The 16,933-nt window shown below is 46.2% G+C and overlaps 1 protein-coding gene across 5 annotated transcripts in view; it reads right to left on the minus strand.

Moving 5' to 3' along the window:
• Nucleotides 1-16,933, minus strand: part of RC3H1 (ring finger and CCCH-type domains 1) — a 1,368,452-nt gene that overhangs the window by 1,080,926 nt on the left and 270,593 nt on the right. For all 5 annotated transcript variants that reach the window (XM_069641098.1, XM_069641097.1, XM_069641095.1 and 2 more), the window contains exon 4: nucleotides 5,758-5,997. In XM_069641098.1, coding sequence (XP_069497199.1) covers nucleotides 5,758-5,997 — 240 coding nt within the window. The remainder of the gene's footprint in view (nucleotides 1-5,757; nucleotides 5,998-16,933) is intronic.

Here is a 16,933-nt window from a genome sequence, read left to right on the forward strand (position 1 = left end):
TGTTGCGCTCTCAACCTTCGAAGGTCTGCGAGGGCAATTCAACCCTTTTGAGTAGTGTTACTGGGCTGTCAAGTGAACTGACCAGCTCTGTCCCGGGACATCGCATATGAGCGCCGCCGTTTCGAGTTGAGGCTTGAATCTTAGGGAATCCTCGGCTTGTGGTTCCTGACACTTTCGTACCAAATTTCAAAGGCCTAGCTCCTCTGGGTTGCGTTCTAAGTGTGTCACTCACGCTGCAAGACTTTGCATTCCCTGCATTGGGGTGATGATTGCTGTGGGTGGATTTCCATCATCTTCTGTGCTGCAAGTCCTGCAGCACAGCAATTTTCTTCCTCACCTCTTCATGAGCAGAGTTGTGGCTACTGTCCCGTCACAGACTGACCCGTCCCGCAGCACCCGAGAGCTGGATCGGAGAGCAAAGGCACTGTTTGCAACCTCAGACGACCTTGACTAAACTGGCATACTTTGATCTGGATTGAAGCAAGGGGCGATGAGTGCTTGCTTATCTTACTTGTGGCCCCTGGCTCATCCATTTCTTTTTATACACAAGGGCTCCTTGGGATTCTCTTTGGCTGGGATAGCCAGTGGTCCCTGGCCTGTTCGTAAAGTCGGAAGCTGCTCTGTCTGCTAGGGAACACCCTTCCCTGGTGATTGGAACTGCAACCCCCTTCAGGATCCTTACCCAACTGTCCCAGCATCTTGAAAAGGTACTGTCTTTGCTTTATACAATACTGCACATTTCAATACACTGCTGTACTTTGAGCACAAGGCTCCCCACTTCGCAGGGCTGGACTGAATAAGTTAGGGTTTCCTCCCTGAAGACAGCCCAATGGTTAATTTGTGTTAACCCCCCCTTCTGTTACAGGTTGTGGATGTTTTCCTCCCTTTGACGCATTTGGCTACAGTAATTGTATTATGCTTGTGTGGTAACTGTTGCATTATTAATTTGGTAATTTGTGTAATTTTATTGGGCCTAAAAATATGTGTATGTATTTTGGATATACACCTGTGGTCGCTTTATTGTGTGTGCTCATTGTGGGTTTCTGATCACTCTCAACCCCTCCTGAGACTTGGACTTGAATGCCTGCCAAGCTACCGTAATTGGTCTGGCTTGTCCAGGAGGTTCCCCCGTTTCCCTAAACTAGGGAGGCCTCCTAAACTTCTGTCCATCCGGCCAGAAATGTGAAATCCATTCTAACAATAGCCTACAGTGTTATTCATTTACTGGACTACTACAGTTATACCAACACTGCTAGAAGTATACACCTTGCAACAAATGTAACATTCTGCTGTTAGAAATGGATACAGTTCCACTATTACTTTTCAGAACACAGTTCTAAGTAAAGAATGTATATACTTTTCATAGGGGTCGTCTGCTCCTCACGGATAAATAAGAACTCAGTAAGACTGGTTCAAAGAGCACTAAGCAGTGCAAGGTAAGTAAAACCCAATATACACTTTTAGAAGAGCAGCCGCTATTCAAGGTGAATAAACTATACGGTTATAAACCCCAACACTATTTCTATTACAGGAATAGTTAGTTATGCTAAGGAAGCTATTCAAAAGGAGTACAACACAATTCTGAGTTAACTAAGAACTCTAACAGACCTTTCTGAAATGCAAACAGCAGTTCAAGGTAAGTAAGAACATGTATACTTTTCAGAGGGGCAGAATGCAACTCTAGGATACGTGAGAACTCTAGGACTATTTTAGAAATGCACTAAGCATATCAGGGTAAGCCAAACCCAATGGTTCACTTTTAGAATGGCAACAGCTATTCAAGGCGAGGAAACATTAGTGGTAAACTTTTACCATCATCCGGTTAGAAATAATTAAAGAAATACCAACTACTTTCATGAAGAGTGAAACAATTTAGAGGTAGGTTAAGTAACTCTTGTACTTTTCAGAGGGGCAACAAGCAACCCAAAGGCGAGTATCAATTTAAGGACACTTCGTAACCTACTCAACACATTTACAAGTAACCACTGGTTATAGTTTCAAGTCCGAAGCCTTATCTTTTAAAGTCCTTCCTTTTCTTGGACATGAGTGATCTCAGATGCAGAAGTTGAACCCTAGTGGTGTAGAAGCCAGCAGTAGGCAGGCCAGGATAGAGTTCATATTCAGGAAAATCAGTTTCAAAGGATATTTTGTCGAACAAGTAGAAGCTTCAGGGTTAGTAAAAAGAGTTCAGGGACTTCGCAGAAACCTCCCTAGATGCGTTCCAACATTAGGCTTGGGGCAAATGGTGTGGGCGACCTCCCAAACACACGAATCGCCCACTCAGCCACACAGGATCGACAAAAAGGCTTAAGGTAAGAAAGTTACTGAAGCCAACACAGTACCTCAGCAAAGAAGAGCTTGGAGTCGGACGTCTGCATGCTGTAGCAGCACAGGATCCAGTACCTGGATTCTTGGTCGTGGTGAAGAAAGAGTAGACACTGGAAGAGAACTTGCAGTCGACAAGAAAGGCTTACAACAAAGTATTCTTCAAGGCTTCCAATGGCTATGAGGAGTCAACGCCCTTTTACAGGTACCCGATGACGGGGGTCAGACTGAGGCATAAAAGGTTTTCGGGCACCAATGAAAAAGTGGCTAACAATTACAAATGGAAATTAATTATTTTTGTGACCGACTGTTCGAGTAGTACTAAAGGGGGACTTTGATAAAATGTGATGCAAATTGTGCATTTTAAAGAATATTTATTCAGCAACACTAATCAAACTACTAGTTGCATGTTGGTCAAAGTGGGCCAGTTGGATAAGTTTCTTCAACACCACCACTGGCCCACACTAGCATTTTGTTATTTTGGCTCAGGCATTGCCCTATAGGCCAGTCCGTGCCTGCCTGATGACAAACATTCAATGGAGGTCGAATTCTCTTCGCTGATCTGGTCCTGCACTCTGGTGAAGGGATATGAAGGATTCCAAATCATGTCTCCGGCGGTCCAGCAGGAGTCCAAAGGTTCGGCAAGAATCAGACTTCGGAAGACCATGCACCGCACGAAGGCTCAAGGTCTGCTGGTATTAGCGGTTTGCAGCCCAGCAAGGACGCAGCACATCGAGGAATATCTGGTTTTCATGTCTACTTTAGACTAGTGAGTCCCACCAGCCTTTGGGTAGTGGTCATCACCTTCGGAACCCCCGGGTCGTTTGGAAGGGTCAGAACAGGCTCCTGTTACACAGCAGGCTCTTCAGTCGCTGAAATCAAGTTACAACAGTTTTTTCTTCATCTTCCTCTTCGGATTCAGGTCCAGTGGTCGACTTGGCTTCAGCTTCCAGAATCAGACTTCTATCCAGGCACCCACGCACAACTTTTCCAAACTCTTCATGCAGTTTACAGAAACAAAGGGGTGTTGTGGTCCTATCAGGCATGCCAGAAGACAATGGGATGCAGAGTTTTGGACTCTTCCCGCACTTCCTGCCTTCACAGACACTCAAGAGCCTCGGCGAGAAACACAAAGGTTTCTCCCCAAAGACAACATTTCAATCAGGACCTCCCCACATAAGACGACAGCAGAAGACCCAAGAAACAAAAAGCACAATTAAAACGGCAAAAAAAAGAAGGAAGCTACTATTCTAGGAGAATGGTGGCCCGTCTGCATTATTGCGGCTGGTTTGACAGCCTGCATGTAATAGGGACTAAAGTAATTTAAGTAGATATACTGCAACTAGCCAGAAGAGGCAGCTTGTCACAGTAACACAAATGTTACTATTACAGTGAGAAAGGAGCTACCAAGCATCTCCCCAGCACCCCACATAAAGTGGGGTGCGCTGGTCTCACCCAAGGTAATTAAAGACAAATTAAAAAAGGAAGCCCCAAGGGCAACCCAGCAACATTGCACATAAGATGCTGTGTGATGACATAGAAAATGCATACAGCTCAAAAGATAGAGAACTATATATCCAATCTCACACTATGGCTAGACATGCAAAGGTGACCCATAAAAAGTAACAGTCAGGGGGGGGGGTGGGGGGGGTCAGGGGGTAGGTCGCCACTCACAGGAACAAGGGAAAATAATCACCAAGTCCATCAAAAGGTTCTGGGGTTGGCACAGGTGAGGAAGAATGAACACAATTGAAGATCTTGCCCAACACCCATCAACGTTCCCCCAAACCTAAGGCCTGTATGCCTTCAGGGAGTCTTCCCTGATGTCCTTGTAGTGTTTGCTCTAACAAGAGTGTTCCTTACTTTGGAACCTTTTGACCATCTACAGCTTGTGCCTTGCTTGTTGGACCCTCCAGCCTTTGAAATTATTAAAAGTATCTACCTGCTTTATGTTGGCTTGTTTTATACCCGAAATGGATTCTGAAAGTTTTTACAAAAGTGTTTTACTTATCTTTGAATTGCTTACTGCCATTCTGCAAGTATTACAAAAGTGATTTACTTGCTGTAAAGATTGCATTAGTACTTCGCTTTCTGAAGAATCAACTTTACCTTCGTGTATATATAAAATAAACCATATTTATATATAACTTAGTGTGTCAGTGTTTCTTTGGCCTATGTGTACAGCCCAAGTTCTTTGTCCCTCCCTAAAGCCCTTCCACCCTCCTAATATAGGCCTGGCTGCTCATCCAATGCTACCAACATAACTGTGGTTCAGGCCTATACTAAGAGTTGGAGACCTGTATCCCAAGTGTGATTCTTCTAAAGTCCTACCTAAGGTGGACTTTTCCAAAACTCCTTAACAGTGCTAAGGGCTAGTCCTGTGGTGGCCTTCTCTGGGGGGTTTGTGAGAGTAGCATAAAGTGGTAGGATATTTTAGAGGGGAGTCGTTTAGTTGGGGAGGATGGGAGTAGGTTTTACAAGTCAGTTGAGCTAAACGAATGTGCCTCAGTCACCACAAAAATCAGTCAGGACTCAGGCAATTAGCTTATCTGTGGAGGGGGGGGGGGGGCTTCATTGCAAGAATAAGCATTTTTACATCCATTGGAAACCAAAGGCATCATTCATGATTGTATCTACAAATGCTATGGTAAGGGCAAAAATCTCCACTTCAGAAATGCAGAGCCCTCGGTCAGCAGTGGTGTAACAACCGTTATTTAATTAACCCAAGGTTCCAAAGCAGACTTCGAGGCCCCAAAATTCAAAAGGTTTTCCAGAAACAACTGGCTCTTTTGTCAGGAGGTGAGGGAGGCAGACCGTTAATCATGCACTCACAGTAGTGCCTTACGAATTGGTGGGGGAAAAGACTGGCAGTTCAAGTAGAGACAATACAATGCACATGGCTCATCGAACACCTTCACAAATCTACAATAGGATGTCAAGTGTAATGAAGCTCAATTCTCCCCAAGTGGTTAAGAAGGGGATTGCCATCTAATAAGAGTTGTAATGTCCCCCATTGGGTACATATGCAGCTTGCTTTTGATTAAGGTAGCTGTGGAGAAGCAAGTCAAGGTTTTTAGCATTTTACAGTATCATTTTAACAATTTCCCTGCTTTTGAAACAGGTTAATGAAGAACAAAAGCTTTGAAATGTACATCAAGGTTTTTGGGATGCTGAAGCTTGGAAGGCATTGGGCAACTTCGCTAACAGCCTGCATAATGACCTTGCAATGATGTGAATTTCGCAGCAATAAAAGTAACAAATAAAAAAACAGTACAACATCCTTCTTTACATTGTCTGTTTTAAACCCCTAAAATGTATTACATGAAGCTCAATGGTGGTCTAATCAGCAGGTCACTTAAACCCTACAAAGGTTTCTGATCACAGGGTTAGAGATTCGTGTCCTCCCAAATTACCCAATTACTTTCAACATACCAGGTCCAAGGAATTGGCAGCCACGGGCCCGGACCGCAGCCCAGAGATTCGAGGAGAGCTGCTGAGGGTTCTGATGTTGAAGAATGAGTTCTGTAACAGTCCTTTCGCCCAGCGAGCGTGCAGCCCGCATAGCCCGGATCCGACCTTCCTCCTCCACCAGCTGACAGTGCACCAGGGTCACAAGCTTGCGCTGCATCGGTCGGCTGAGCACACTTTGGGTACTACTGTTCACACCCACACCTGAAAAAGGGAACAGGAGTTAAAGAAAGGACACAGCCAAACCAGGAGCACAAAATCAGTTTTGCTTGCCACTGCATAGAACAAAATGTTGGGTCGAAAATATTTAACTGTAATCTTCATTTTCCAGTATAGTTCCTTCCATATCAAACACATTGAATATTACTGTAGGACAGGCCTCTGAAAACATTTAGTAAACATGTCACGTCCATTCATAGCCTTGGGTTTGAAACAAAAGACCAAAAAACCCACAATCTATGTAGTTATCTGTTCATACTTTGGTATGCTTCACAGGATAGAGCTAATATAGGACTATAGAAAACCCCCATTTGAAGGAAAATCTAAAAACTCATCATAGTGTCATCTTCTTTAAATTCAAAATTATGCAAAAGCTCCGTCTACAGTGTCTACAAATACTAACATTGAGGGAGCTGAAGTCCCCTTTTCACCACTGGCACTAGTGCTAGGAGATGGCACGACTGGCACCAGGACCCACTGACCAGTAGAATGATCTCATGTTCTCGGCGAGAAAGCTCCTAATTCTACACTGGAACTCGAAACCATCTCCAACACGTGCCGACTGGTCCAAAACATTAACCAAAATGTGCAGGCTAGAACGAGCGGCATACTACAGACTAATGACCGCCAACTCCGCTAAAGGGCAACGCTTCGGAGAACTGCTGGAGGCTTACATCTAACCGCGCCGCATGAAACCCGTGCCCATACCGGCGCCCTCAAGACCACCGCACCACCCCAGGACCATTCAAGGTCAAGACAAATGATCATAAACCCTGGGAAGAATGGGGGGAGGGCGGGAAGGCCAAAGGCTGATACATTGACAGGAACATGCAACATCCAGCAACAGAGGAAACCGACAATTACGGATCTGGGATGAGAGGGGGGGGGATAAGAGGGGCAAACAAGGCCACCACACGAACCCTGGCAACAAAACAGATTAAAGCCATAATCCACCTCCCCCCCCCAAAATAGGGGCCGGTCAACGACCAACCTCAAAGGATTACAACCAACCAAGAACAGGGGGATTGTTCCACTGTTAATTGGTTTTAATGACACGTTTAATTCTAAAATGTCAAGCTTATGATAGCGCTTTGATCTTGGTAACACCTATGTTTTGTACTGAAAACGGGATAAATAATGTTTGATAAAAAAATAAAAAATACATTAATAATCCAATTAAAATGTGAAGTGGAAATGACACAAGACCCCAACAAAATTTGATGAATATAGGACATGCATTACTTACCGTAAAAGCACTTCTGATGATTCTATCTGCTTAGATTCACATGCTGTGCATATAGTCCGACATCCAGTGGTCACCGCAGAGCATTACATCTGGTCTTTCGAGAATCGAAAGAGGGCGTTGACATGGGCATGCCTGTAACACTCCATAACTTGACGTGTAGTGTACCCAAAATCCATCACGCATCGAGGTCCCTCTTATTGTATGTTTTCTGCCGTGAAGGAGCCTATGACTATTGTGAGTGAGTACAGAAAAGAGAAAGTAGTAAGACGTCTATGTTCCTTCCATCTGAGCGGGGAGGAAGGGTGGGCGCATGTGAATCTAAGCAGATACAATCATCAGAAATGCTTTTATGTTAAGTAATGCATGTCCTCTGATGCTGGTTAATCTGCTTAGAATCACATGCTGTGCATAGACTAGTGAGCAGTACCCGGAGTTGGAGGTGGGATGGGAGAAGGAACAACAGTGAAAAGATGTCTTAGTACTACCTGTCCCCCACCTGAGAATCAGACCTAGAACGAGTGTCTACGCAATGGTGTTTTGTAAAGGTATGTACAGAACTCCAGGTTGCCACTTTGCAAATGGACTCTAGTGGAACATTTGCAATGAATGCAATGGAAGCTCCAGTGCCTCAAGTAGAATGCGCTCTAGGCCTGAAGGGCAGTTCTCTCGTAGCAAGAGAGAAACAGTGTGATGCATTTGACAATCCACCTAGAGATAGTAGATTTGGAGACAGGGTCTCCCACTCTACCGGATACCACTGAAACGAAAGAACTGATTTGTCTTTCTTAGTGGTCAAGTTCTTTCCATGTAAAACATGACTGCTCTGCGTACATCCAGTGTGTGCAGGCTTTCTTTCTCCCATGTTTGATGGGTTCTGAAAGAATGTTGGTAGTTCTATGGATTGGTTCACATGGAACTTTGAAATGAATTTAGGCGCAAACCTAGGGTGAGTGCGCAGAACCACCTTATCTCTGAACTGCTACAAAGGGGTCTAGAACTGAGTGCGCTGGTTATTCACTGACCCTCCTAATGGAAGTAAAGGCAGTCTTGTAGGTGAGATCTTTGAGACTTGCTTTATGCATGGGCTCGAAAGGAAACCCCATAAATCTAGTCAACACCACGTTTAGGTCCCATCCGGGAGCGGAGTTAGAAATGGGAGGGTGAATTCTTTTTACTCCCTTCATGAAAGCCTTAATAACTGGCATCTTCCACCACGACAACTTCTGTTGTGATGTAGTGTAGGCTGAAAGAGCAGCTAAGTGAACCTTTAGCAAGTTAAAGACCAAGTCTGAGTCAAGTAAATGAGTCAGGTGCAAAACAACGTGTAGGAGAACAGTCAATAGGGTTGATGCTCTTAGTGTTGCACCAGATGACAAAACGCTTCCACTTACTGGAATATCAATATCGTGTTTTAGGTTTTCTTGCCTCCCTGAGTAGGACCATACATCTGAGAGAGTTGCAGATGCCCAAACTATGAACTCAGGAGCCAGGCCGCCAAGTTCAATGTCTGCGAGCATGGGTGAAGTGTCTCCCCTTTGTCTTGCGATAACATGTGGTATGGGCAAGGCAGTTTCATTGGAGGAGATCTCCATCAGATGAGCGAACCAGGGTTTGCGGACCCACATGGGGGCCACCATTATCATTGTGACTGGTTCCTGGTGCATCTTGTTGAGTAGGGGAGTAGGGGGAAAAGCGTAAACAAATTTCCCTGACCATGTTATCCAGAGTCCATTCCCCTTGGAACGGTTCTGGGGGTACCTGGAGGTGTAATCTTGGCACTGAGCGTTCCCCAGCTTTGCGAACAAGTCGATCTCTGGTGAAACCCATTCCGCGAAAATGTTGGACACAATGTCTTTGTGTAATCGACATTTGTACTCTATTGGTAGTGGGAAATCTCTGCCAAGTACGTCTGCCAGAAGATTGAGTTCCCCTGGAACATATTAAGACAACAAATGTGTTTGAGAGGCAACGTTCTGGGACAGTTTGGACAGCCCTGGAGAGCGAGTGCCCCCTTTTTTGTTCAGATAGTACATGACCGTGGTGCTGTCTGTGAGGATCAGGACGGTCTTTCCCTGCAGTTGAGTCTGAAAAGCTTTCAGTGCTTTGAATACCGCCAACTGTTCCAAGGTTTATGTGGTTGGATGCTATGTCTGACGTCCAAACTGTGTGCTGTATGTTGAAGCAGGTGAGCTCCCCACCCTGTGAGAGACACGTCTGCAGTTATAGTGGCCTCCACTGTAGGGGTGGTGAAGGAATTCCCTCTCAAGAGGTTCTCCCTCCACCACCACAGTAGCGGGAGAATGAGGGCTGGCGAGACAACCACTAGATCATCCCATTGTGGGCTGGCCTGACACCACTGGCTGTTAACCACTCTTGGATTGGACGCATGCACAAGCGCGCGAGGAACCAAATAAATGCATGACGCCATCATTCCCAACAGTCGCATAGCTTTGCGTACCGTCACCTCTCTACTGGCTACATATTGAGGGATTTGAAAACAGCATGTTTTGGACTCTCTCGTTGGAGGGGAAGACAAGGCTGTCCTTAGAGCCCGTAGGAACTGCTTGACATGACTGGGGTCTAGGCTAGATTTCTTCTTGTTGATGGAGAATCCCAGACTGAATAAAGGATCTATTGGTTTTTTGGGTTTTTGACAGAGGTTTCGTAGGAATCCCGTTATGAACCAGTCGTTGAGGTAAGGATTACATGGGATGGATTGCCTGCACAGGTGTGCTGCTGTCACTGCCAGTACCTTTGTAAATACCCTTGGTGCAGAGGCTTTGCCGAAGACTAGTACTTTGAACACATAGTGCTCGTCTTGTATCATGAATCAAAGGTATTTTCTGTGCGCCGGCAACAATGAAATATGAAAGTATGCATCTTTCATGTCCAATGTTGCCATGTAATCCCCTGTGAGAGCAGGGGAATTACCTTTTGCAGAGTGACCATACAAAACGTTTGGCATTTCACAGATTTTTTCGCTGGTGCAGATCTAGTACAGGGCGCATGTTGAGATCCTTTTTGGGTACAAGGAAGTACAGTGAATACATATCCTTGTTTACCTGTAGAAGAGGTACGAACCTCTATGGCGCCCTTTTCCTGCAGGGTCTCAACTTTGTGTAGTAGGATGTACAGATGTTCTGGCGTCAGGCGTCTTGCTCGTGGAGGTCTGAACTGTGGGGTCCGGCAGAATTCTATACAGTACCCATGGGCGATGGTCTTCAACAACCACTGGTCTGTAGTTATTCCCTCCCATGCTCGAAGAAAAGAGGTTAGCTGGCCCCTGACCGGGGTTGCATTGGAGGGGATCATTTCTGGCCTGAAGCCGGTGAGGCTCAAGGGGTAGAATTCCGGCCCCTTCCTTTACTGCTTCTTTGCCCCCTTGTAGGGTATGGGGAGGTGTAGCTGCTGGTTCCTTGGGGAGAGGACTAGTTATTTCCTGAGCTGTATTGCTTTTGAGGGAATCGTTGCCCATGAAAGGAACATCTGTCTATTCCTGCTACCCCTTCTTTGTGAAGGTCTCTGGGTGATATGATCCAGAGTATTAAGAGTGTCATGCGCATTTTTTGCAGTTTCGGGGGCTTCATCCACTGCCTTTCCAAATAAATTAGTCTCCCCCACTGGTTTATTTATAAGTGAAGCTTTTGTTTCTGACTTGAACCCAGAGTTCCTTGGCCATGCGTGCCTTTATAGGAGGGTACCTTGAGCCAAAGACCTTCCGGCCGTCTCTGCTACATCCAAAGTATTCGTCAACATACTTTGGTTAACATGCCTGCCGTCTGCCACTTTTGAGAGCAGACGGGCTTGCAGTGGCTCCGGGACTTCCTGGAGGCCTTCCTCTAGCATGGCCCATTGCGCATCGGCATAGCTGGCCAACAACGTTCTATTATTTGCAATGCGAGTGAAGTCTTACATTCCTTGTCAGGGGGTTCCTCCCCAGTAGATAGGGAAACCCCTGCTCTTTTCCTGGTAGTTGTAACAACCAGTGAATCTGGAGTAGAATGACCCCTGATGTAGAGGGGGTAAGGGGGGGAGGGAGGGTCGAAAAGGTTGCTCTACCCTTGGATTCACTGTTCCAGTAAGTGCAGGTGTTAATAAAGAAGAGACCAATCTCTTCATTGAATTTAGTAGAGGAATAGCTTGTCTGGCAGGTAGTTTTGCTTTCAAAATGTCTTCCCCAAAATCATCCTCTGGAGCAGCTTCCTGAGTAGCAATGTTGAAGTGTTTCACTGCTTTCCTCAAGGCGTTGAAAGCCATTTGATCGTCAACCGGGGTGGCATGTCGAGTGGGGGTGGTTGGAGGGGAGTCCAAGCACAAGACATCAGGTTCCAGTGTTGGAGTACGTGACTGCCATGGGCGAGGATCAATGGGTTCCGTGTCTACTCGCCAACCCTCAGTGGGATCTAAATGTACCTCCTCAGAGTCGACAAAAAGATCTTCAGTTTGAGCCTCCTCCTCAGTGAGGTCAAACATTCCTCTTCCTCCTCATCTTGAGTAGGGTCAAAGACCAGCTGCAATTTAGCCACAGGGAGAGTGGAATTTTCCTCCCTAGACCTCTTGGGTGTGGACTTCAAAACTACAAAACTCTGTAGCCTGTTCATGCATCCTTCACATTTTTCTCTGATCCAAACAGATGAACCAGAGTGGTCCAGGGGTGGAAAGGTTTCTTCTATTGGAACTTCTGTTTGCAAATGTCAAGATTTTTTCTTTAACGCCGAAGCAATCCCTTCAGGAGCTTCCGAAAAGTCTGAGTTTCCGACAGTTGGTGCGTGTCCTTTTGTTTCTCTGTGGGCCTTCGCGTAGGTTTTGGTAAATTTTTCGGCCCATCCTCAAGTTTCGACAAATCCTTGTGCTTGTCCTTGGCTTTTGATGAATCCTTGGATTGTTGCTGGTGAGAATCTGCCGAAATGATCCTGGCGATGCTTTCAGAAATCACTTTAGCATCAGGAAGTTCTACAGTACGGGCCTCCGGTTGCGCGACTACTTTTGGCGAAACCGGGGCTTTATCGGCCGTGGATGCTTTCTTTTGATGCGTTTCGAAGGAATGGTGGATACTGGGGTGAGTGCCCTTTGATTTAACAGGCCCAGTTGCAAGACGCACCTGCGGTTGTCAGGCAGGGCCGAAGCTTTCGCTGTGCCCGTTGGCACTATGCACCGCTTCGACTGTTTCGTCAAAGACGTCCCTGGGGTTGTGGCCTTTAGTGTGGGGAACACGTGCATCTTTGTCACCGGGGTGTACATTCCCCATAGCAGGCCCTGCTAGGCAAGAGTCAGGTCCAGGGACAGACTCTGCTGAGTGAGAATACTCTGCCGAGAGGTCAATCTCCTCCGAATCGGAAGCTTGTGCGTCACTCAGCCCCTTGTCACAATCGGCGGTTGTGGCAGCGGGCGAACCAGACTGCCTGCGACATTCCGTAGGCCGGCCACCGGTTAACACAACACTCCTTCAAAGTTTTCGGGCGCAGGAGCTTGCAAGCCGCACAAACCAGTCTTGTCGTGATTAAGGGGTAAACACTGGTTACATTTACGGTGTAGCCAAACCAGTTCAAGGTAGTAAGGCGAGTGGTCTAGACCAAGTCTCAAGGGGTGGTGAGCTTGTAAAAGGTCCACAATGAGCACACATGAAACCGTCAAGGAAGACACTTAGTCAAACAAGTATAATAATATTTCTTTACTTACGGCAAAAAAGCACAGTAAGAGAAAAGGTAATACTATCAAACAACACTAATAATATCCTATCTCAATATCCATCTACTGTAAGGAACTCATGGTGGCAACAGCAAAGAAAGACACGTGATCACAGTTCAAAGTTGTTTATTCAACTTTTTAATGGGTGAGAAAAACTCCTAAACTAAACCTAAAGCTAAGATGGGTGAAAGCTACGACCATCAAATAGGCAGTCCTAGTAGCGTCTGGTCAAATAAAAAGGGCCTATACGAAAAAAAATGATTGCCAATCCTCATCACTAAGTTACCAAAATAGTGTGGGATAAAGTTCACTAGAAAAGAAAGAAGTGTGCAGAAAATGATAAGACTGGATGGTATTTTATTTATTTTCTAATAATGCGCCGGAGCCCGCAGGCATCAAGGCGCAAAAAGACTGAATAGGAAGTGGACATGAATCAGTATTATTCATCCGATTGGCTGGGTCTCCCTGCCCCACGTTTTTAGCACGCGACAAGGCAGGTCATGAGCACAGCACACTCCTGGACCTCTCCAGCACAAGGCTCACAATTCCAGTTAGACAATAACAATCTTCAGGGGTCAAAGGTTCTTCTCTGCAAAGTATCTCGTTTTAGAGGGCCTAATGGGTTAAAACAACCAACAAAAGTTCCTTCGGTAATCTTGTACCTTGTGCGATTGTTCGCCCCTTAGAGCTCCCTCCACCAGGCTTGTATCCTTCTTGCAACTTGGGCCTTCATCTGTCTAGTTGACTAGAGCCTTGCAAATGCAGCTTGCAATATTCAATAGCCTTAATGCCTTTTTCAACAACTTCCCACTGCGGACAACCCTCGGCCGGGTTCACCCTTGTCTACACAATGTTCACGGGTGTATTACTTTTCACCCCAACTCGCATGCATCCCTCAACTGGGTTCACGTTTGCTAAATATGACAATGCATTACTGACCGTAAAAGCATTTCTGATGGTTGTATCTGCTTAGATTCACATGCTGTGCATAGTCTGACATCCAGTGGTCACTGCGGAGTATTGCATTTTGTTTTTCGTAGTCGAAAAGGGGACGTCGACAAGGCGTGTCTGTAACACTATCCCTATAGTGACGTGCAGTGTACCCACAATCCCTCATGCGCCGAGGTCCCTCTGTTTGTATTTTTTCTGCCCTGAGGGAGCCTTCTATGCGTGAGTGAGTACAGAAAAGAGAGAGCGACGTAGAAAGATGTCTATGTTCCTTCCATCCGAGCGGGAAGGAAGGGTGGGCGCATGTGAATCTAAGCAGATACAAACATCAGAAATGCTTTTACAATAGTAATGCATTGTCTTCTGATGTTTGTTAATCTGCTTAGAATCACATGCTGTGCATAGAGTAGCGAGCAGTACCCGGAGTTGGAGGTGGGTTGTGAGAAGGAACAGTAGAGAAAAGAGGTCTTAATACTGCTTGTCCCACCTGGGAATCGGATCTAGAGTGAGCATCTAGACAGTAGTGTTTTGTAAAGGTGTGTACAGAACTCCAGGTTGCCGCTTTGCAAATGGACTCAAGGGGAATGTTTGCAATGAATGCTATGGATGCCCCAGTGCCTCGAGTAGTGTGCTCTTGGCTTAAAGGGTAGTTCTCTCTTAGCAAGAGAGAAACAGAGAGTGATGCATTGAACAATCCATCTAGATATAGGGGATTTTGAAACTGCATCTCCTGCTCTTCCTGCTGCCACCGAGACAAAGAACTGATTAGTCTTTCTCAGTGGCCTAGTTCTTTCCATATAAAACATGACAGCTCTGCGCACATCGAGTGTATGCAGGCTCTTTTCTCCCAAATTGGAAGTGTTTCGAAAGAAAGTTGGTAGTTCCATTAACTGGTTGACATGGAATTTTGTTATGAATTTCGGTGCAAACCTTGGGTGTGTGCGTAGAACCACCTTATCTTTGTAAACTGTTACGAAGGGGTCTAGAATAGAAAGAGCTTGTAGTTCACTTACTCTCCTAATGGAGGTGATAGCTATTAGGAAAGCAGTCTTAAGAGCGATGTCCTTAAGAGTTGCCTTGTGCATGGGTTCAAAGGGTGAGCCCATGAGCCTGGCAAGTACCACATTAAGGTCCAAGCCGGGAGCTGGGTTTGCTATCGGAGGGTGTATTCTCTTTACCCCCTCCATGAAGGCTTTGATAACTGGGACTTTCCACCATGACACCTTAAATTGAGAGGTGGTGTATGCAGAAAGTGCCGCTAGATGGACTTTAATAGAATTGAACACTAGACCCGAGTCCAGTAAATGGGTCAGGTAAAGGACAATTTGTGTGGGAGAGCAGTGGACTGGGTTGATGCTCTTACCTCTACACTAGAATAGCAGTGGCGAGTGTTGGGTTTTCTAGCTTCTCTGAGAATGTCCAAATTCTATGACCCGAGGAGCCAGGCTGCTAAGTTCATGTTCTGTGGGCATGGGTGTAGTGTCTTGCCCTTGTCCTGTGACAGCAAGTTGTACGGGCAGGGCAGTTTCATTGGTGGGTACAGGGACATCTCCATCAGGTGCGCAAACCATGGTTGGCAGGCCCACATCGGGGCTATCAGTATCATGGTGACTGGTTCCTGGTGCATCTTGTGCACTATCTTGTTATGCAGAGGAGTCGGAGGAAAAGCGTAAACAAATTTCCCTAACCATGGTATCCAGAGACCGTTCCCCTTGGAGCGGTTCTGTGGGTATCTGGAGGCGTAATCTAGGCATTGTGAGTTCTCCAGAGTTGCGAAGAAGTATTGTGAAGACGTCGAAGACTATGTCTTTGTGTAACCGCCATTCGTACTGAGGGCAGAGGGAAGTCTCTGCCGAGTTAGTCTGCTAGCAGATTGAGTTCCCCTGGTACATTTGACAATAGGAACATGTGTCTGAGAGCCCACTTCCAGATGTTCTGGGACAGTTTGGACAGTCCTGGAGAGTGAGTGCCCCCTTGCTTGTTGAGGTAGTACATGGCTGTGGTGCTGTCCGTGAGGACCATCACTGTCTTCCCTTGTAGGTGTGTCTGGAAGGCTTTTAGTGCCTTGAACACCGCAAGTAGCTCTAATAAGTTTATGTGCTTGGAAGCTACACTCGGAGTCTGTGAGCAGTCTGATGGGATAGGTGAGCCCCCCCCATCCTGTGAGGGATGCGTCTGTGGTTATAGTGGCTTCCACTGCGGGGGTGGCGAATGGTTTCCCTATTACCAGGTTTTCCTTCGACCACCACCGTAGCGAGAGAACCAAGGCCTGCAAGACCACCACTAGATCGTCCCATTGTCCGCTAGCCTGACACCACCGGATGTTGAGCCACTCTTGCATTTGGCACAGGAGCGCATGAGGTATCAAATTAATACACAACGCCATCATTCCTAGCAAGCACATTGCTTTGCGTACCGTCACCTCTCGACCGGCCACATATTGAGTGATCTGAAACGGCATATTTTGGACCCTCTCGTTGGAGGGGAAAATGAGGCCGTCCTTTGCTCGAATTAGAGCCCCTAGGAATTGTTTGATTTGGCTGGGGTCTAAGCTGGACTTCTTCTCGTTGATGGAGAAGCCCAGTTGAAACAAAAGGTCTACTGTCTTCTGGGTGTTTGAGAAGCATGTCTCGTAAGACTCCCCTGTTATGAGCCAATCGTCGAGGTAAGGGTATACCGGTATGGACAACCTGCGCAGGTGGGCCGCTGCCACTGCCAGTACCTTTGTGAATACCCTTGGTGCAGACGCTATGCCGAAGGGTAGCACTCTGAACTGGTAGTGTTTGCCCTCTATCATGAACCTGAGGTATTTTCTGTGCGCTGGCAACATCAAAATATGAAAGTATGCATCTTTCATGTCTAGTGTTGTCACATAGTCCCCCTGAGATAGCAGGGGAATTACCTCCTGTAATGTTACCATACGAAATTTCTGTGGTTTTACAAATTTGTTCGCTGGGCGCAGATCTAGTACAGGGCGCATGGTTAGGTCCTTTTTGGGTACAAGGAAGTACACTGAATAAATACCTTCCATTACCGGAG

This window comes from Ambystoma mexicanum, chromosome 1q (genome assembly GCF_040938575.1).
Source record: "Ambystoma mexicanum isolate Mex_15411 chromosome 1q, UKY_AmexF1_1, whole genome shotgun sequence".
In the NCBI taxonomy this organism is placed as follows: Eukaryota; Metazoa; Chordata; class Amphibia; order Caudata; family Ambystomatidae; genus Ambystoma; species Ambystoma mexicanum.